This window comes from Fulmarus glacialis, unplaced genomic scaffold (assembly GCF_000690835.1).
Source record: "Fulmarus glacialis isolate BGI_N327 unplaced genomic scaffold, ASM69083v1 scaffold12811, whole genome shotgun sequence".
Taxonomy (NCBI): Eukaryota; Metazoa; Chordata; class Aves; order Procellariiformes; family Procellariidae; genus Fulmarus; species Fulmarus glacialis.
Window position 1 is genome coordinate 161,004 of NW_009193503.1, and position 23,407 is coordinate 184,410.

At 36.3% G+C, this 23,407-nt stretch overlaps 1 protein-coding gene across 1 annotated transcript in view; it reads right to left on the reverse strand.

Annotated features, from left to right (window-relative positions):
• Positions 1-23,407, reverse strand: part of DENND1A (DENN/MADD domain containing 1A) — a gene marked incomplete at its 5' end in the record, with an annotated part of 209,147 nt that overhangs the window by 81,386 nt on the left and 104,354 nt on the right. The window contains 2 exons of the mRNA XM_009587477.1: positions 5,992-6,093; positions 15,088-15,133. Coding sequence (XP_009585772.1) covers positions 5,992-6,093; positions 15,088-15,133 — 148 coding nt within the window. The remainder of the gene's footprint in view (positions 1-5,991; positions 6,094-15,087; positions 15,134-23,407) is intronic.

Sequence of the window (23,407 nt, forward strand, 5' to 3'; positions counted from 1 at the left end):
GGAGGTGTTTAATTACCTCAGGAGTCACAGAGCTGCACTTCAGGCGAACACAGCCCTAACGGTCTCATTACCATTAACACAGAGTCACTTACCGATCACAACTTAGCAAATATCAACTAAACACATTTCTATGCAGGCAGAGTTAAAACTACCATGATCCAGGTTACCTGAATATTCTTTGTTTCCTGTGTACACTAAGGACTAAAGTTTTAAAGGATTATCCACTACTGTTCTCTGTGCTTCAGAGTTTCTCATACGCACGAGAAGGTTGTGACTTAGTTTGATGTCTCTTTTCTAGTGCTTAGAGCTCCGTAACTACTGAAGCAAGGTTGTGTATCTATACATTATTGTTAGTGACAGTGTTTTTCTTTCCCAAACACAAGCTGGGAAAGGAGATTAAAAAAACTTTTCAAAGATTAACATCAAGCTTGCTGTGCCTGTGCTGCAATGGTTATAGGTTATGTTAAATCATTAACAAATAGTTATGTCAGTAGCAATTTTTGGTGTTGCAGACAGAACCAGGGCAAAGTAAGTTTTTGAGACAGATCTCACAGAACACGTCGCAATACAAAACCAACAATCTGGGCACTGATTCTTGAAAGAAATTCAACTAGTGCTTTTAGAGGATGTGGTCACGTCACGTGCAAAACCCGAGTTTGATGAGATACCTAACGCAGAAGACAGGAAGGAGCCACAATTTCAGAAGGAAAGCAGAAAGTCAGGAAATCTCTAGTCATCTTGATTTGCGGAAGAACATGAATGACTCCATAAATACCCATATTATGAATTTAACAGAAATAATTCTATTAATAACTAGCAAATCTTCCTTTTTCAAATGCTATTCTGAAAAACTCCATTGGGGTAGCTCTATATACTGCACACTATGCAAGAAACGTAGGAATATTATTTACAGAGTAAACAGGTTCTGTTGTAGTGAACATAACTGTGTTTTCTGAGAGTATGAATAATACCTCATAAGATATAAGCTGATGGTTCAAATGTTCAAATTAACTTTCAAGACCTTGCCCCCATCCTCCAGCTCATAACAAAAGCTTATTTTGACCTCTTCTGTATCTCCAAAATCCTACCAGATGAGTTGAGTTTTTTCTGCCTCGGGGTTTTGCTACCAGCCTGCCTTAGAGGCAAATGGCAGGCAGATTTTACTGAACAACTGTTCTTGAATGCTTCAGTTTTATCCCTCCTGTAAGCACATCCCTCACTTCTTCCTTCAGTAATCTTAGATTTGGGGAGGGCAGGAAAGTGACTCCTCATCTTGTATAAATAGGCATTAAATATATAATCCATACTGTGCACTATTTTTTCTTCTTTTAAAACTAGATGCTATATTTGCACTTGTGTTTACCAAAACAGTTGCTAAGACATTTCCTTTTAAATTTTCTGCAGATTCTGTTGTAGAAGGAATATCATTACAGTTATTTAGTATAACAGAAATAAGCAAGAGCATGTCCAGCATCGTTTATAAATCTAAATGCTGTGGCTTATGCCAATGATCCATGCATTAATGAGCCCATAAGCACATATTAACATAATACATGATAACAGATTTAGTATATCATGCCCATAAAATAAGCTCACTCCTATTCACTGAGATAATGTCCTCAAGGAGCTCTGTTATTCTCAAAATGTAAAAGCTTAATCAGATTTTCAAACCCAAACAGCACACTTCTCCGTGTTTGAAGGGGTCTGATGTTGTAGGGATGAAGTATGCGTTTATTTCCTATAATTGACTTATGTAAACCATTTAAAGGTAGTTCTTAAAAATGCAATAAAATGTCTATAGCTCTGAGTAACTTCCAAATCCATCTCAAACATTTTTATAAGTGGTTTTCTTTAAACATTCATGTGAAGATAGAGAACTTGCCATTTATATAGAAGGAAAAGGCTCTATGCTTCGTTTTACAACAAACTAAAAGTCCAGAAGGCTACTCACAGCCTTTCTGTGTTTCAGCTTCCCTATTAGGTATAGAAGGAGAATATTGATAGGTATTTTGCCAATTCCTTAAGCTTTCAGTTTATTTGCTCTCTTCTAAGACTAATCGAACACTGTAGGATGTCTATTTTATATATGCACACTTCTACTCTTTCAGTCAGGACTATTGCAATAGGCATGTCAGAGTTTTTAAAAAAAAGAAAATGTTAACATATTTAAAGAGACTTAACAAATAAGAAAAAAAAAATTCATGTTTACTCTGCAATAAATTAGTACATAAGACAAAGTAAATTATACAAGCAGAATTATGATTGTTTCCTGCCTAAAGAGGCAGTAATACTTTAAAAAAAAAAAAAAAAAAAAGACTGTGACCACTCAATATGAAGATTATTTCTAGCCAAATAGACACATATACATGCAGTCTATCCTGAGTGTGTTTTTAAAGAAGATTTTTATACTTCTGGCAGTTCAGGTTTAAAGGTCAGATTTAAACTATCACCATGTTTCAAAATGCAATCTGTGCAATGCAGCATAATGAAATGGTTCAGTAAAGGTGCTAGTGGAAATTCTTTTAATTAGGTCCAAGGCTTTTCAGTTGTCAACATGAATAAAGCAAGAAACATTCTATTGCAAACACAGTGTAAGAAATAAAAATGGATTCACCTTTAAGAAAATGGTTCTGCTATAGAGTTGTAGTTTAGTAGTTCTTGCTGTCCTGAAAGCAGTTAATTTCCCACTAAGTGAAAAACAGTAACATAGGCTTCCCACTTGTGGAAACTTGTTAATGAATGGACAATGTAGCATACACAGCTAAATTACTGACAGCCTAAGATATTCATAGGCTAGTGCAAATTTACAATACTCTCACAGCCATCAGATATGCAAGATCTCTTTGGCGCAGTACACTGCATTGCATCAGGGCTTCATTTAATAAAAACTACAAGTTGACAGAGCGAGCTTATGCTTTATTCCTTGTAATATGAAGCTCTGACTACAACTAAGACTAGAAGATGACACTTATTTGGAAATACATGAAAAATCCATAAGGGTTGTATAAAAAAAAATTACTACCCCCTCTTTGCTATTCCTTGCAACACAGACGGTGGTGTAGGAGACTTGTCAGCAGCAGATGCACTTATTGTAATCACAGTCCTTAATAAATCTCTTTTTTTAATATTGACTATTTTAAAAGGAAAGTTACTTCCCAGGGCGTTCTCATGCTGCCAGATTTTCAGCAACATATCAGAAGCAGAAGGTGAAGGAGAGAGAGTTTTTCACATTTCAAATATAATGCAGTAGGACACACCTTGATTTTCAGGGACCTGACCTGAACAGTTCAGGAAGTCTGACTGCTAGCAAGTACTGCTGAGGTAAACCAGGGCGAAGAAATTACTTAATCTGATTCTGCTGGAACTGACTCAATGCTATCTGCTCCTTTGACACAAATGTTAACTGGAAAGACATTTCACTATAGCCTGTGTTCATTTGGATCCTAGGAGTAAAAGATTAATGAATAGTTCATTCCAGATTCCTGAGAATCAACAGTTTAGGTAGCAACATGACTATCATGAAACTCAAGCACAACTCACTGCCTGAAGCTCTAAAATAATCATAGGACTTCATGGCATTGTTTTACTTGATTAAAAAAGCCGTTCAAGGAGAGGGGGAAAACAGCTTTAAAAATTTTCCACTGGATTAATTACCTGATGGTGAATGCATCACACAGAAGATGTTTTTCCTCACTGTTGAATGTAGATTAATTTAATTTAGCAAAGTAAATTTTGTGTCTATTCAGCAGTGCGTGAACTTCTCACTGTTCACATTAAGTAGCAAAACTGGCAGAATAGTTTGACGTAACAGCCATTTATGATCATGAAACTGTTGAAGACTTTTTTAGTTTCTCAGATCATAAATGCATCTACTTAGACTGAGACCAGTGGGGAGACACACTCCCAGAATCTCCCCATCCTCCCAGGGAAGCAAAAGAAAAAAAAAAAAAAGAAAAAAAAAGTATAATGGATTGGCTTTAGAGTCTCCCTGCTGAGATGAACAACTTGATCCACTTACAGTTCCAAACACATGATGCATGAAAGAACTGACAGAAATTCAATTCTTGCAAAGAAGAGCAGCTGCTCTCTAGTGGTCAAAGCCAAATATTAAGCAGTCTGAAGGAAAGGAAAAGACCTAGAGGAGAATACTTCATTATCTAGGTAACTAAAATAATGAAACAAAGCTAAATAAGACATAAACACTGATCCCAAACATTAATTACACAATGCAACACGATTCAAGTTAAGGCTTTGTTGCAACAAATATTAATCCCAGCTGTATTTATATAGCAGTTGTGAAAAAAAATACACCATGTACACTATTTGTGAGCCATGCCAGTTAATTGAATTTGCTGGCAGCACTTCCTCTGCTATGCTCCAAACATCCTCCAAGATAAAATGTAGCTTTTAAATAGACCTGTGGAAAACTGAATCAAGAAATTTGAACTAATAAAACACAACTCTCTACTGTTATAAAAGTGAAGTAAAAGTAAATAATGAAAGGAAGGAAGTCTCTTAAAATTTATTACATTCCAAAGCTTGAAGTTCTGTGTTTATTGGTGAAGTCTCTTCTGATGTTCTACAGTGCGCCTACAACAGCTCCTTTAATGAAGTCTCATAAAATCTAATATAATACTTGATTGTTGACAAATCATATACATGTTTGAGGCCCCGCACTCACTGTATCCAGACATTTCTTACATAATTCCATGAAATTTACAAGTCTGTCATTCCCTGGGTTGTGGATAATGGCACGAGCGATGACCAGCTGGCAGATTTGGATGCTGGGAGTGAAATCAAAATGAAAAACTATATAAAGCCAGAAAAACTCATGGAAGTAACTTTTATAGACTAAATGCTTGACTAAAGCCAAAATGTTCACAATCAAGATGGACCTTTCATCCAGAGCTCACTGTTTTCGAAGAATGGATCACACCACAGATCATAGAAAAATGACAGGATGTCACAGTAGGAGGCACTGGGTATTCACCATTACTTGAGTTTTTCCTCAAAAGGACCAGCTTATATTGAGCTCCCTGCATATCAATTTTATTTCTCAACTACACATAAAAAGGTATAGATCTAACTGTCAGCACAATATTTTGAACTAGTAAAAGAAATCCAGATTTTCCCCTGCCGTTTTCTCCTAAACAGTCACCCTCTGACTTAAAAATAGCTTCTTACACTCTTACTCACTTTACTGCTCTTGCCTCTCAGCTTTTTTAGTGAAGATGATTACAGCAGCAAGTAGCAAGCTGGATGTATTTTTGTCCCATTAAAGGGAAAGATCAAGTATTTATACAACACTTCTATCAAATTGTTAAAAAATAAAAAAATTACTAATGAAAAGTTTGAATTAGAAAGAAAATAAGTTCCAAAATATATGCACTGAGCAGCGCTAGAAGCGAATATGAAGTAGTCCATTTGACATCATAACTCAGGATATAAAATGCACTAAGTTCATTAAAGCTCGCCTGGAAGAAGTCACAGGAAAAAACCCACACAATTTCATTCGGAAACAAAAGTTATCTAAAAATGCAGGATATTTTTTTTTTGTCCTAATGGAATGGATAAAGATGGTTTCAAACAGTAGTACTTTTTCACACCATGAGGAAAGAAGTTTGAATTTTTGTTTCCTGTTCAGATGTACCATAACCTGCGTGCTTATCGTCCGCCTTTTTTACCCATAAAAGACTAACTCTTTAGATGACCTGAAACTTGACCATGCTATTCCAAAACTGAAACTGGGTTGCTGCAGCATTTCTAGCTTATGTGAGCATTAGCTAATTTTTATTAGGAGGTTTAAAAATATGTCTGAAATTTTCAAACAAACATTGCTTAACACTTCAAAACAGGAAAGAATTGAGGTAAAGCAGTTTACTTATAACAACAAGAGTAACACAATGAGACACCTCAGTTACAAACGGAATGGGTCAAAAGGATTTACACTTTTAAGTAATGGAATAGTTGAATAAATCATTTCATACATACCACATCATTAGGAAGGCTCTGAAGGTCATCAAAAGGGGTTTCCAGTGTGTTGGTGTCTACATTAAGAATCACTACATCTTCCAGGGCCATGTTTCTTACTTTCTAAATATGAGCAAATTCAGGAAAAGGGAAAGGAAAATATAAGCATGAAGAGTTAAATCTTATGCATAAAGGACACAAGTGATGGCACAACATCATGGCACTACAAAACTTCAAGTATTTTAAAAACGACAAACATTCCTGTTCTTCTGTCATTTACACATTTACAATGTTGAAAAATTAACCTTCAATTTGCAGAGGGAAGTTCTTAACATTGTGCATACTGAAATTTTTGAAACCAGAGAGTTACTGTTGGAGATTATTCAAGCGAAGATTTATTTCAAGCACCTCTACTAATGTTTATCTTACTTCTGTCCTGTTTGCACATTTAGCAGTTTCTAGCTGAGTCAAGATTTCAAGTATATCTTTTTATATTTAGAAATTAATTTAAATAACAATAAATAGTGGCTTTTCTAGGAGTTAAGAGTTACAGTAAATCAGGGATGGGAACTGGTTTCCAAATTCCAGGTCGAATTTTGGAACTCCAATAGAGGCAAGTTTACAACTGTACTTAAGTAAAATGGACATTACCAGAGGCTAATAAATAAATAATTAAAATGCAAAAAAGCTAAGAGAAAAACAGCTCCACCATATCCTGGTCTCTTAATGTTCAGCAAGTCTAAACTTTTTATCCTGTTCCCATGAATTGAGAGAAAGAAATGTCTCTAATCTAGTTTGAGTGTTTACATCATCTGTAACAGTCCATGGGCATACAAAAGAAAAGCATAACCTATTTCTCAAAAGAACGACCATTAATACCTTTGACTTTAAGTGTCTGAAGGTATTGGTGATCTAAGCAAATTTAAACATTGTCAGACTTTATTTCCCTGCTTAAACAACAGTAAATGAATCACTGATATGAAACAGAGCAGCATTTAAATAATTATTTTAACACTTTTTCCACTAACAGGAGAATTGAATACTTTTTTTTTTTACTGTCTAATCATACATATTTAAGCCCTCTTCAAATACAGCTTTGAAAATTTAAAATCAGAAAAAGTGGAACTATAAAATACAGTAACTAAGGAAATTTCCCAGTGACACTGTAAACAAACGTTTAAGTACCAACATACCTATGTGTAGGACCAAATGCAAGTTACTGAGGAGGAAAATGAACAAAAACATACTCAATTTTTAATTAAGGTTTTGCAGGGTGGGGGGAATTGTTTCCTTCAAAAGAAAGGAACTGAAGCTCTAAAACAATGGCAAAGTTGAGCCTTAGGCATCTAAATAATTACCTTCAGTTTTCAAGGCTCAGTTCTCTGTCTATAAAGAAAACTGCTGTGTACTTAAGGGGGGCGGGAGGGGGCGGGGAAGCCAACAACTATAAAAAACACTTTGTAGACATTTAAGTTTAGGTCTTCCATGAGAAATGTCTTTAAGTTAAATGGAAGAATATTACTTTTAATGCTTTCCATATAAAAAGCACAAGTACTGCATGACAAACCAGGTACTTTCCTCTACATTTCAGGAACCAAAGGTCACTCTGTTGGCTGCATCTGATAAACTCTAAAGCAGTCCAGGAGTCTTGCTCCTTCTAGGAGTCCGGAAGCACCAGACAAACTGATTTGCTCCTTCCTGTTTCAGAAAATTAAAAATCTCACTTATACTCAGAGGAGTCTAAAAAGCTCCAACAAAAAGGTCTTGCAACGTACTTAACTAAAGCCAGAAGCTTGTCAAAATCGAGTGCTAGTAGGACAAGACAGAAGGAATTAAAACCTTCTCTTGATTCTTGCCGAAGAAGCAACAAACATGTGCTTGAACTTGTCAATGGGTGTTTTTGTAGCTTTGGTGATGAATCTGCACCTTCCCTTCAGCAAAATGTTGGGGTTTTCCGCAGCAAAGAATAGGCTTGTGACAGGCAGGTGTCTGCCAAGGAGTATAGTACAAAAGGATGGTGCAAGGACTATAAATGCTGATCAACGTAATCATCTCCACACATGGCCCAGAAATAATTGTATCTGAAAGGAAGGCTAATATTAAACTCTGCTGTGCTATACCTTTACATTGTGAAGAGCACAATCTTACTTTAAAACTTTTCAATATTTTTATTAAGACAGTGGATTTCCCTGGAAACAAACCCTCAAATTTAATAAAACACTTGAGACTAACTTGATTTATAGCATCTGTCTTGCAATGCATTTGAAAAAATATAATTTTTCAATGGTCTAATTGTGGCTTATCCCAGAGAAATGAAGACTGACCAGTTCATCTTAATCCTTATCTGTTTTTATCATCTTTCCTTTCACTATAATCTTTGATAAAGGTATTATCAGATAGTTATAAGGGCTTTTGTCAAATAATCAAATGGTTCTTTTGCTAAACATAGTACCTATCAGCCCAACTGACCTGGAAATAAAAGTATTTACTCTCCTGTTGGAATTTTAGTAAAAATTCCCAGCATCCACTGCATTTCTCACATTAAATTCCATTGGACTCTATGAATCGCAGCTACATATAGATCATTTTCACAGGTACAGTTTGCATGTTGTCATAATTTTCTCAAAATATGAAGGGACAGCCACTAAGCCATGTATAGTCACATTCCATATTTCACAACTTCCTGAATATCTAAACAAAATTTTACAAATAAAGTGATACCTGTTAAACAGAATGGACTATATTCAGTATGTTCATATTTTGCTGAAAAAAATGTGGAGAAGCAAAGAACAAGAGGAAATATGAACATTACAGTTTCCTTATCTAATTTTACTACAGGCTAGGGATTTGCTGAGTCAAAAGAAGTGATTCAGTGAAAACGTGCATTAAATATCACTACCGCAAACCTTTCTTAACCATCCTCACCGAATTACTTGTAGCCATAATTAATCATCTAAAAACCATCAAATCGAACTAACATCTACACCTGCCTTTTATTTTAAATGTCTCTTTTTAAAAGAGTGGAGAGGTATGGAAAGCTGGTTTAACAAGCACACTGAACCCATTGTTTATGGCCTCTATAAACATGGCTTAGTAAGAATTACTGACTTAATCAGAGAGAACTTATCTCCTGGTGAAAAGAGCACTTTAAATTTCAGAAATGGCACCTTTACTGTGAAAATCTCTTAACTTTTCAAACAAACTCCAGGGGGCCTTAAACACCAGGTCAGTAAATAAGCAGCAGTTAGTGCGTCTGTCCTGCTCACAAGCAGGCAAACACTTGAAGTAATTTAAATGTTTTATGTGAAAGTTTGCAAAAACACTGAGAAACTATATTCTAATAGAAGTATTAAGGGGTGCGCCTCTGTCTCACTCAGATCACATGCTAGAAGCAATATCCATCAATAATACTAACATGAGTTTATACTAAATGTTATTTTATTATCACTGTCTACCGCTGGCAGTTGTTGCATTTCCTACCATTAAAAAAAAACATCTTAAGTTAAACTTCTTTCAGATGAACAATTTTACTGAATAGTTCATATAAAAGGAAAAAAACCAAACACCACCTCCTCCCCCCCTGAAAAATGGGTTTGCATAACTTCATGGCTAAATTGGTGCCAAAACATAAACGAAGTTGATCATGAAGTTTCATAACCAGATACAAATGTGATCAACAGATTAAAAAATATTGTAACAGAAAAAAGAAAATGTACCTTCCACTAATTCTTTTGGAAAGGTAAAGCTCTTAACAAAACCTAACATTTTCAGTAGCTAGTTTGTACATTATATTTGAAATTATTATGAGAGTATGATTCACAACAAGTCTAAAATCCATTTCCTTAATGACTTGTCTCTACTTAGTTAATAGTTTCCATTTATTTTCTTAGGAAAAACACCACAACACTGCAGACAACAATGTGTCAATCTGGCTGCCAGAAGCAGGAAAGGCAACGGATATAAAATTTTATTATTTCATGCCCCAACAGCAGCCAGAAGGACTTAATGAAATCACCCTTAGATTTACAATCTGAAATAGCTATTCAACAGACAAATCTGGTTAAGCTGGATGTGCCCCCTGACCTCTCAACCCTTTGATCTGGGCACAGCAGGTGGGCTGCTGCCCCCTCCTGTGCATCTCCCACTCTTCCGCCGATCTCCCAACCTTGATGTGCAGTGCCCTGATCCTGTACAGGTGATTCTCAAGATCCTTATCACAAGCAGCTGTTGCCAACTGAGTGACAAGCATCACTAGTGCTGGTCTAACACTATTGTACAACGGAAGAAAAACCTCCTATGCTCACTGGTAAGTCTACTTGGTACTGCAGTATTTGTCTGTCTTCAAACATCCACACACAGAATCTCGTATTAAAACACAGTTATTATTTTCATTTTTCCAACAATTGGATAAAAGACAATTCTCTAAGCAATTTGTCATGTTTTTAAATGCATTTTTGTCGATACTCCTGAAGCCATGTACAGCCATATTCATAATATTAATAACTAAATTACATGTAGTTTTTTAAGACCTGGATTTAAGTATATATACAACCCCTTCATTTAAACCCTGTAAAAAAGCTACACTTCTTCAGTTATAGCTAGAAAAGGCAGTGATTTATTAAGTATAAATGGATGGAAAAAGCTAACCATTACTCCTCACACCAATCAAAAAATATCATTAACAATTAACACTACCACTAGAAGATGCCAGTGGACAATGAATTCTCAGGGTGTCGTCTGCAGCAAGGGGAAGCCACGTGGCACCGTCAGTACTAAGGCCAAGCTGATGTAACCTGTTTCTCAGAGTTCGTTAGCTCGGATTCCGTGCGTGCTAACTAGCATGTTATCAGACTGGATCACAAAGAGAGCACTCTCACGGCTTCCTGAAAAAGACCAGGTAAATATGCCAAAAAGTGCTTCCAGAATGCAAGCGTGGGGTTCAGAGGACTTAACGCACAGCTTTCCATTCATCTGTCTGCATAAGGAAGAGACTATCGACATTATGTGAGATCGCCTGCTGTATCCTAGCATATTAAAGACAGCATGAATTTTAGTGAACCTTCTTTTCCTAACATGAACATATTTACGTATACTAGGTTAAAATAAAACAAAAATCTGCTCGTATAGGTTTTATGATATGCACAACTGTCCTTTATGCTTAGGAAAAATGTTAGAAAATAATTTTAACAAATGCAATGTCGTTTCACGCACAAATTCCTTCTGGATAATCTTGCAAGAATTAAAATTCTGAAGTCCCAAAAGTCTTGAGTGACTGGAGTATTAAAAAAGAGTATAAGAAATACTTTTCTAATCATTAACTTTAACTCTAAAGGTTGGTTTTGTGCCCTGAATAGAGTGTGATAAGGGTGGGCACTATTGTTATTTGAATGACTGGAAGCCTGGCACGGAAGAGTATCCTGCCAGCAGCTCAGTATCTGACAGCTAAACAGAACTGTCCCCACTGGTTAATCAAAACCACATGTGCCTAAATTCCAATAGGTAGTCTACTAGGTCAAGGGCATTCCTCTTCCATCAGCGCCATCACACTAATAACCTTTGCTACAAAACAGTTGCTGAAACAATCGTTTACTATGACAGAATGTAAAAGGCTGCCAGCTAAGTTTGACACCACTTATAACACAAAGGTCAATTTAAGAAACAATCTATGTCATCTACTATGACAGAATGTAAAAGGCTGCCAGCTAAGTTTGACACCACTTATAACACAAAGGTCAATTTAATATAATTTGAACACTAAAATAGCATAAAGTACGCAGGTAGAAAATGAAACAAGGTTATGAAAGGGATGTGTTCATTTGATAGAGTTTCATTTTCCTATCTCATTATTTATCAGTACTAAGTACTTATCTTCATCTAATATGAATTCAATTAGTTCCGTAAGCATGTTCCATTATTCATGTGATAGCTCCAGCCTTGCTTATCCAACAGCTTATAAACTTTTAGCCTTCTTTGAAGTCACTTTATGGATTGCTAAATGGAAATCTTATAAAGAATGACTAACTAGGTGATGATAGAAAAGCTGAAAAATAAGAGCACAAAACACAGCTCTCTATTTTCTACCAAGATTTTCCCTCATAAATCAGTTGGAGCCCTCTGACCTATAACGGGAGATTATCTTATCTCACTGGAGAACATTTCAGTCACAGCAAATTAGATTTAACAGTCAATGGATATGCTTGATATTTTAATCATAAGAAAAATTTGTCATTTTCCATTAAAATAACTGCTCCTTCTACAGAGACCCCATGTAACATTGGAAACTGCAAACTAACTTCAAGATACACAATGGTTTGAAAAAAATCTTTTGAGGTGAGAGAGAGGTTGTATTTTGTTTAAAATCATTAACGTTTCTGCCGTATTTCTTCCAGAGGACGCACTCCAAGATAGGGATAGCAAAAACTCACAGAAACAACACTAAAGCTAGAAAAAAAATTTTTTTCCCTACCTCTCCTTTACACCGCAGCTTTCTCTGCGCAAGTTTAGGCTTCCACTAACATTTACGCAACAATGACAAATTCTGCAATTGGAGCTGCTGGAGCAGAACCATGAGCCTATATATAACTGCAATTACTCCCATGGGGCTCTACAGTAGATAAAGAGTCCACCTGTCTTAACTTGAATAGAAGACTGGGGAATTAATCCCTTATCCTGAAACTAGAACACGTGGATTAACAAAACACTTTTAAAGATCTATTTGCTGAAATTTCAGCATTTAAAGAAAAATGAATACTGAATAATGACAGTAGTTTGTAGTCGTAGTTTATAAAATTATTTTGATATGTAAAAATTACTACATTGTATTTTTAAAAATACACAACTGCTAGATCATGAGAAAAAAAAATTGCTGTTGCTACTAAGTTGTTATTCAAATAAAATAAAACAAAACACAATTTTATACCTACATATGAAGAAAGAGACAAAGGGAGTAAGCTTTCAGCTTCAAAAACAGGCAAAGAGGTAAACTAGTAATTGTCTAGCTCATTTGACGAATGTCACTTTTCCTTTGCCCAAGGCACAGAGAAATTATGCAGTACTTGCCAACAAACAGATACAACAGCCCACTGTGTGATTTTGTTTTATTTTTCAATGGAAAAAGCACAGTTAGCTGGAAGATGCATTTCTGTCTGGAAGTATTCAATTTATCCTTAAGAGCAGAGGGAGGAGAGAAGACTGTTTTATTTATTTAATTTATTTCATAAGGCACTTTGAATAACTGTACTTTGCCAAAGTGTGTCTGTGTTCCAGAATCTCTGGCTATTCAAAAGCCATACTGGATTTAGTTCTAAACAGATTTTTTCACAAGTTACTAAAATGGATGAAAATTGGCTTCTCCAAGAACAGCTCCTTTTTTTGAGTTTTTACAGATGGAGTTTGGAAGGCCTACAGAGCCCTGCAATCTGAAAAACTGAGACAAAGGAAGAGGTAATGGGTTTATGTAGCAAGGCAGGAGTGAGACATCATGCAAAGCAACTCCAAGATGTAATTATTAATTTTTTTTCTATACCCATTGCCAGGCTAACCACATTGCTCTTTGTGAGCAAAAATATTTGTGAAAGCTGACAAGTATCTGTATTGAGATATTATCCCATCCTCTACCAGGTCTCTTCCTTCTTTTTCAAATAGAAAAGATACCATAGATAGATATCATAATAAGCGTGCCAAGGATCACCTGGTACAGATATGGGGCAGAAAGTTTCTTGATCAATATGAAAAATATATGCTAGACTATTTCTTCTTAGATATTACTTTGGTCCTGTCTATAGAACATTCAAGGGTAATTATCAGAAACCCCTCTAACATAAGCATATGATGCGCAAACAAATGTACATGTTGACTTTTAAAATAATTGCTTATTCACTAACACGTTGTACTGCAATTCTGTACTTTATTTAGCAATATAAAGGGCATAAAAAATCATCTGTACCCAAGATGGTAAGGAAAAAAAAGAAAAAAGAGGTCCTGCATATTCCACTTAGCTTTTAACGAAAAAAGTGACTTCTAAAATTACTTCACATTAACGCTGGAAAAAGGGGGAAGTTACATAGCATACGAGTCTAAGTTTTAACACACAAAGACATAGAGGATTATTATTACATACATATGCCCTAGTGAAATAATATGTTTGATCAATATTTCCAGAGAAATTACACAATTTTATGGACAATATAAGAACAAATATTCTAGTAATACGCATCAATTTATGTGATGTAAAACTCAGCTTTGTAAATTGTTATGTATCCTAAACATTAAGCCTAAATTTCCAAACACAGGAATCTAAAACAGGGACACAAGTCAAGTAACTTTCAAGGGCATTTGCAACTCCTACCAGTTCAACACTGCCTGCTAATTTAAGAGCCTACAAAGAGGCAATGCTTTCTGGGCAGGAATCCCTCTTCCCACACGGAGCATATACACGTTGTTCAGACCTCCTGCGTGAAGGGGCACAATTAATAAGGACTAGGATTTTCATAGGGATCTAAATTAATAGCTTATGTTGTCCTCCAGATACTTTTGAGGAAAGTCATCAACTGTTTCACCAGTACTGGAAGCAAAAGCAAATGTGCTATTTCCACTTTCAGAGTTTTTAAAAAGTCACATGAATTACTCTGAATTGTTTATATGTGAAGCTTTCTGTGAGGGCTGGTTTTCTGCCAGCTTTGTGTTAACATTAACAGCAAGTTCCTTCTTTTCAGATCTTTTGAACATTAAAAAAATTACAATCTGTCTGCAAAAGCCTAAAAGAGAACTGTAACTGTCAACATTTTGGTTTAATATCGACTCTGCCTTTGTGAATACAGAGTCAAACTAAGGCAGTAAACTATTTAAATGAAGCAACAGGATGGAGAGGGGAACACAACGTGAGCTCGTCACTGCTGAACTGCAAACAGAAAGTATGCCCAAAGAGTACAAGGTGTCAAATAAGACTTCCTTAAGATTTAACATTATCCTGTATGCTTAACTTCAATTATCTCAGCACTCCCGAATTAACAGGATTATTTCATTTTTAAGCATATGAATGAATGTATAATTGCCTGCAGAATTTGGCTCTAACTTATAAAACTATACATAGTTTTAGAAATGGTGAGAAAAACTTACCTCCATCAAACTTAAATGTATTCCAATGAGGTAGGGCATTGGGGCACTGCAAAAAGGAAAAAAAACCTAGCTTTACATTCTCATAACACTGGATGAACGTATATGACTTATAAAATTAGCTACAGGAAAATACCAGGATACTGGATTAGATTTTGCTTAAAAAAAAAAAACATATAAAAACAAACCACATGTGAACAAAATTTTATTCCATATTTGAAAGACTTTTTTTACTATGCAATATCCTCTCACTACTGTAAGACTTTAATTTTTCTTGACATCAGAATTTCTAAGTGACTAAGTTAAGACAGGTACAGAAGGACAGCTATTAAACATATCTATAATGCTGGAGTCTTTTTTTTAAAAAACAAACAAAATGTGTTATTACAATTTTCAAAAAAATACCCAGACTTTTTCTAAGAGTATCCTTTAGAAAAACTGATCCTGTTGTAGTGTGAAGTGGTTAATTTAATGTAGAGATATCACCCAGTACTACAAGTTTTAAATCCTTTGCATATGGGTCCAGACAGATTTTAAATAATTTCTTTTTAAGTAAAAGTCTTGAAATGTTTGCGTATGTAAAAGAAAAATATAAAAGTTACTTTTGAAGATTCTGATAAACTCCAGTTACTGGGATAGACGCTGATACCATTATTCCCTTCAGAACACAAAACTTAAACACACCAAGAGGCTCTTAGGCCAAATTTGTAGCCTCACACACAGGCGTGATACTTCTATTATCAAACAGAATGCTAACATTTAAGAGAAAGATTGATCTTTTCCATCTTCTCTTCCATGATGTTAGCAAACACCAACATGGGCTATGTCACACAATACTACTACTGAATGAAAGTTGTATCTTTGTGTATACAGTATTTCTAATATTAAGCTTATTACAGGACTCCCACTTAACTAATCAGGGAAAGCTTATATTTGCACTGCTTATTAGAACACATCAAAGAGGATGCCAAAGCTGCTAATTGCAAATATGGCATATACTGCCTGTTAAACGGAAAGCACACAGACAGACACAACTTTTAAAATAGAGCCTCATTTCATTTTGGGTACAGAAGCTCAAAGAGCTCATTTTCAATTTCAGATGAAAAAATGAGAGAAATGTCACTGTACTGCCTTGGATTAAAATATCTTCCACACTGCTTTGATAAACTGGTGCCTACTGCTCAGTAAGAGAAGTACAGTGCTGAAAAAACTACTGCAAGACACCAGACCAGCAAAAATCATGTTTATTAATATACCCCCTAAAACTGCTGCTCTGTTGGATGCAGTACCAAGAGATGGAAACAGTCTCTGTATTAGACATTCTACATGAAAACACTTTTTCTTTTTGAAGCCATTGAACATCTATAACTTCAAAAAAAAAAAAATCCTTACAAGTTCATTTGTAGAATACTGAAGTGCCGTGTATCACATTACATTACAACTTACTGAACTGTCTAGGCTGGCAAGAATGCCCCCACCCAAGCTTCACCCAATACAGCACCTTATGACAGCCCAGAGGGTTACATCAGAAACTAACTTGGTACAAATCCTGAAGGTTCTGCTTCCTTGGGAATTCCACAGAGGAGAACCAGAATATACATCCAAGTTCTTGGATAGAAATTTTTACTATACAACATGATACCACTTATTACATATGGATTGCTGCTCAACTGAGGAGTATTTTTATTTGTCATTTTGCATGTTTTATTTGTGACAAACACTCTCTTTCACCCACATCTCTTCATTTCCAATGGCCACATTCCAGGAGCAAGAAAATACCCAGTAATTTTATATTCAAAGTATAAACCATTGGTTTAGCTGCCAGCTGCACAAATGCTCAACTTCCCTGTGTGCCTGGCTATGCTGCTCAAGACTCCTCCAGTATGCACTGAAATGAATGTGTTTCTAATTAAGTAGTTTCATGAACACGACAGCTTCAATCTCAAAAATACAAAGTCTGAACCTCGGCAGGAAGTCTTAAGACTGCAAATGTCTCATCTAGTGGAACCTTGGCTAATGTAATGAAAGGAAGCAGGAAGAGTGCAGTATTCCAGAAAACCAGCCATTTATTAACGTGTCCAAAAGCAGAGTCTGTCACCAAGCATAGGAAAATCTGAACCTGTAAAAGTTAATTAACTGTATCATGTCCCTCTTTCAATCCTCCAGTTTGTCAAAAGAATAATAAGAATGCCTAAACCCTTAAAACCGTGCACCCCCAGTAAGATTTTAAGGAATTACAGGAAAGATGTGGCTTAGATATATAGATTAGCTTTGGATGCAATGAATCATATGTTCAATTTTCTAGTGACAGACGTTACATGTAAAGGCAATACAGCATATAAAACTATTACAGGGATTGCATAAAGGCTACAGTAACCTGACTTTTAGCAGTGTTTTGAAAGCTGTTATTTCTTTAAACTTGTATTACTAAACATTAAAGGACTCCAGTCAGATGCTTAAATGGGTTGTACAGTGCATACACTTGGACAGACAGGAGAAGGCAGGATGAACAATTTGATACTATAGAACTACAAAGAGTGGTTTTAGCATACCCACTGCTAAACAGCTCAGGTTTTGCTGATCGAGTAACTTGTTAAAGTATAATGTGCTAGTTTTGCAAATATTTGTGTTAGCTTTATGAATAGTTGCAGAGATTTCCACTAGGGAATGAGTTAGAGCACAAAAGAGGACATTGGGTATTTCTTTGAGAAACATTTAACACATGGGTGAAAAACTGGATCATGGAGCACTGGGACATGACATTGGTACACAGAATGACAAGTCGACAAGGTACATGCTATGGAAGGCTCCGAAAGATGAATAGTATGTTTGATGCAGAAGAGAAGATGGAGAAAGTAGAAGGTAAATGAAGAAGGTTGACAAAACCATAAGAAAATTACTTTTTCAACATGTATAAGCAATTGCTTGGCTACAGAGGTCAGAGGGAGAACACTGAATGGTCGGAGCTTGGGCAAAGATGCCTGGAGCTACACAGATGAGTAAGAAAGGCCACATTTCAGACATGAAGCAGAAGAAACACAGGCCATTTAGAAATGGATTAGATCTGAAGACTAACAAAGAATTGCCCAAGCTATGGGAATATATGAAAAGAAATTAACTCAGTTTTATCCACAAAAGCCATTGCTTGTAATGACTGAAAGACACCAAAGAGGAATGACAGAGGGAGGCATCTACAAACCTCTCAGCAGAGAATCAAGGGAAACAAATGCAGGTTTTAGGTTGTGTGAAAGGTGACAGGTGTGGAGAAACTCCATGAAGCACTTGTTTTTGAGGGTGCATTTGTGTGAAATTCGTTTATTCAGAAGTGCTTTAAAATAACCATATTTCTTTAAACTTGTATTACTAAACATTAAAGGACTCCAGTCAGATGCTTAAATGGGCTGTTTTTAAAGCAAAGATATTTTAAGGATAATTCACCATGATAGCTCCTTATAGTCCCAAAATTTTAACTATGCAAACATCATAAATAACCTGAATAAAATATAGTTCTGGTAAAGAGCATAAATATTTCCAATAAAATCTACCAGAGAGATTATATTCTTCTGTCACCACTCAGCAATCTGACTGAAAAGGAAACACACCTAAAAGTAAATATTGAAGGTTCTTGTCAAGCTTCATAAATTGCTTTTATCACCATTTTTCTTTATCATGTGTTAATCATATGCCATTACCTTAATATTCAGCTACCATCCTGTACAAGGGAACATTGTGGGCCTCCTCCTCCACATTCAGAGCACACTATAATAGTTCTTCCTAACTGCTATTCAGGTCCTGAGACATATGCTCAAGCAGTTTTTAATATTTTATCAGGTTAGATGTGTATTTCCAAGATTTTCAAGTGAACTTCAGTAAGACACATTGCTTGTATAAACAGGAGAAACACTCCGCACAACCTTTAATCCTTCTGGGACCCATGACAGATTAAAGACTGCCCTTCAGACCAGTCTTTACCTACTGCTTGACACTTCATCAGTCCTGGGGCTTCTTACAACCACAACTACTAATTACTCAAAGTTGTTTGATGGCAGCCAATATCCATTAAGTGCAAAATTAAGAAGTATCAATTTCTACGGCGCATATTTACTGCTTAAACAAAATGCCTGCCTAAGTCTTTTGGAACAAAGAGAAAGGTTATTACTCCTCTTGTGCTTCACTGGTTCCCAATGCAATCAGTGTTATTTATAATCAAATGAGTTATATAGGTAAATATCAAATCATTAAAGTAGCAATGCATAAGCATGAATATGGATATTGTGGACTTAATGGCTATATATTGCCCATTTATTACAGTTGCATTTTTACAATTTCTTTAATTCGTTTCCTTAGGCTAACTAGAGACCTCTTAATTATGCTCCCAAGAGGTGGGCAACTACTAATTGGAAGAGAAGCAGGTGAAATAGAGGGACATTTCCTCTTAAGTGAAAAAAACCCACCCTTAAAAAATACTGCAATTCACCAGAAAAAGTAATGCAAAACCCAAGGATCTCAAAAAGGTTCATAGTTTACAGCTACACAGGGATTTGCACCATTTTGCTTCATTGTTCCAGGAAAATTGATTAGATCACATTTACTAAGTTCATGTCTTGATATACAAATACTGACTTAATGTGTCGCTCTTTCACACCAGTTGTACTTTACTCCCTAAGGTAGTCTCCTGACTTCTCTTCAGATTACTCATTGAAATGCAACAGAATTCAATCCGAAATTTATTGGGGTAATTGATGCAAATTAGAAACTTGACTGCATAAATTGGAATGATGTAGAAAACATACAGCTAAGAAACCAGAGGAGCAACTACAAGAGCTTTTAGTGAGTACACAGATGTACCAGGCTAAATGGAAATGCCTACCAAGAGGCTCATGACGAAGGAATCATTGTTTCCCGAGCAGCAGGAGTACTCGCCCTCCAGTTACCCCCTCCACCTACTTAAAGGAGCATATTGAACTATATGCAGATTTAGAAAAACAGGAGAAAGGGAGTTAAAAAAAAAAGTCCTGGAGAAAGCGAAAACTGCACCAATAGACATTTGTTCAGCAGCTGTGCCAGGGTGCTCTAAGAAGGTGGCTCTCAGAATATATTAATGTTGGCTGCTAAGCAGTCTATCTAATATAGAAGACTGTTTTAGTCACCCTAGAAAATATACTGTTGCTTCTTGTAAAAGCCCAGGGAATAACCCGAGTGACAATGCTCTGGGACTTAGAGAACACACTAAGCTGTGTTACCAGGTCAGCAAAGACAGGCTTTTCTTACAGGCTAATTTTAAACACAGAGACTGAGAGCAAAAAGGAAGAAAACAGACACACTGGGAGTGTTTTTATGCCACATGAAACACAAACTGGAAGAAGTAGTGAGAAAAATTAATAGACTGTTTCTTTCACGTCAAGAAATGTTTAAATTCCCAACAACAAAATAGGTGGACAAGATCTGGCCAAATTTAAGTAGTTCTATGTGCTTGGCTACTGATGCTTGGTGGCAGTATCTCATTAACCAGTACTTCTGGCACCTGCTGGGCATGTACTTTTAAAAAAAAAAAAAAAAAAAAAAAAAAAAGAAAAAGAAAAAAACCCCAGAAACCAAAAAACCCATAACAAAACAAAAAACCAACCAGCAGTGCTTCATACGTTTCCTCTGTTGTTCTGTATTCAAAGGAACAAGCAATTGTGCATTAAGGTGTGAAATCTAATGATGGGATTCCCACCAATTTCTAGTCTCCTCCACCCAAAATCTTTCCCTGGGCCGAAAACATATCAAAGAATGGTACCTAATTAAAAAATAAAAATAAAGGATAGCACTCTCCCCTTGCTTCCCCCCCCCAATTAATCTAAATGATAGGGATCAGATGACTGAAGTCATTCCAGATACATGTACATGGTACTACACCACAATTATTGGCTCAGCATCCCTAGTATAGAGAGCAAGTGTATCGAGAACAAACATTTTGAAGATGTAGGCTTTTGGCATTTTCAATTCTGTGGCCAGAGACGTGAATGAGGAATGCAGGTGAACGTAAATACTAAGTTTCAAAAAAAATCCTTTCAAGAGGGAAATGGGAAGAAAATTACCGCCCTTCCGCATTATAAGTTAAAAAAAATTAGCAAAGAGCAAACTGAAAAAATGAGAAACCACAGTGTTTTGAAAGTACTTGGTGCGAAATGACAATAAAGGACAAAATGCTACAGAAAAAACTTGAGCTTTAACAATGTCAGTGAAACAGCTTCATATTGAGCACGTTTGTGGTAGAGTTGCCATTCACTTGTAACAACATCCAACCACCCACCTTCTCCTGCCTCAGTCAGGAAAGCGCACTTCTCTCAACAGCTAAAGGGAACCCTCCACACCGAGCCTGAAGTTTCTGCTACGTGAAATTGGCCAAAAGGATCTTCAAGTGGCAGAGGGAGAGTTAGTTATTCTACCCATTCACTCTCTACAAAGAGAGCTATTCTACCTTTTCGTAGCTCTGGAAAGATCCAATAGCTGTTGTATCCCCCTTCCCCCTCCGGGAAATACAAAAATTTCAAATTTCACAACCATGGAGCTGTCAGTGTATCAGCCGGGACCTTAGGAGTTTCCTTTTACGAAAAGTTTCCACTGCAACTCAAACGATTACAAGCAAATAATCACAGGTGGAATATACTTTTTTCAAAAACTTTCAAAGATCGCGAGTAATACAGTCTATATACCCTTCTATGATTTTCAAAAGAGCAGGAGAAGATTCTAAAGCATCATACAGCACAGTCAAAAAATGGACATAGTCAACTGAATGAACATGATATTTTGCATTCATAAGAGCTGAAGAATTCTCGTTACTTTAAATTTTGTTTCCATTTCAGCTCTTTAAAATTCTTATTTTCTTCTTTCTTCCATTTGCAAAGGAATAATTAAAATTAAATTAAACTCTTTCATTTTAAATAATCTCAGGTCATTTCCCTTAAGAGGCAGACACCAATAAGCAAAAATACTGCCTTAAAGCAGAGAGCACGGAGCTGATTTCTCAGTCCTCCTAGGCAAAAATGACGTCTGTAAGTTCACATGGTTACAAAATAGATGGACTCTATTTTGAGAAATATATTTATGGCATATAAATTGTTGCTAAATTGACTTATTCAAACAATTACAGTGTGTGTAGCTACCTCTCCAATTAAAGTTCATATCTGGCTAAGGTAATCAGTTGTATTTGTGAGCATGCAATTATAATCTGCCTAATAATTATACATTTTTAAATCATACTTTTCACACACTAGCTGGCTCATTCGATATATGGACAGGGTGTTACACCATGAAAGAATTCATTCATTAGAGTTCAATGACTTGTGTCTTTATTTCCTTGGGTACACTGCCCAAGTGTTTGCTTTCTGCACACTTCTGCTCCCAACTGCGGGATCTGGACTTAGCCCCTTTTAACATGTCTTTGTCAGAAAGTCGATGAATACCTAATCTTCAAACCCAGTGTAAAAGCCTCTTGTGGTCCACATCGTTGTCCTGAAAACTCCTAGCAGCATGTACCTGAAGAAAAAGCTGGCAGCAGCAGCCTTCATGTGTTAATTACACATGCGAAGCCCATTATGCAGAGAAAGGGCACCTGCTGGCAGTGCAAATGACTGGAATCTGCCCTTCCTGTGCAGTGAGTAAATTGAAGGTTCATTTCTAGAGGAGATAATAGTTTTTAGATTCCGTTCCGTGTATCCTCGACATAGGCACATACTTAACATTTAAATCATCTGCAGAGGAACAAGCTCCCTTTAAATCTACATGTTTCAGTTCCTAGCACTTCACTTAAAAATGCTAGTTACGCCGGCTGGTTCCTTACTCTTGCTTAAATGCAGGGAAAACGTCACACAGCACACTATCACTCTTCAAAAAAACCAGCCAACCTCCACACTAAGAGCCACACTTAAAATATGGTATCGTATGACACAGTAAGTTTAAGTTCATTTTTTTTCTAGGACTTTTTAAAATGCTAGGGGGCAGAGGGAGGCTGTTTCAAATCATTCCCAAAAGCGCATTAAGCACCACACTCCCACAAACATTTCTACTACACAGGGAGACCTGGAAGGCCAGCCAGTAGGCTTTGCCAGTAAAGACAAATGCATTGATTCCCTCAGCCTTTTCTGTCCTTCATCACTTGACGACGTGACCACGCAGGAGCAGGTCCGCATTTTCCTTGTGCTTTCCTTTTACTTCCAAGCCTGTGGAAGCCTCTGTGGTGGTGCATTCCCCCCCCCGACCCATCTCCTGGGCTGCTTGTTGATCTCAGAAATTCCCGTGAAACCTTGGCCTCAGTGCAATGAGTCTGGCGGTTCAG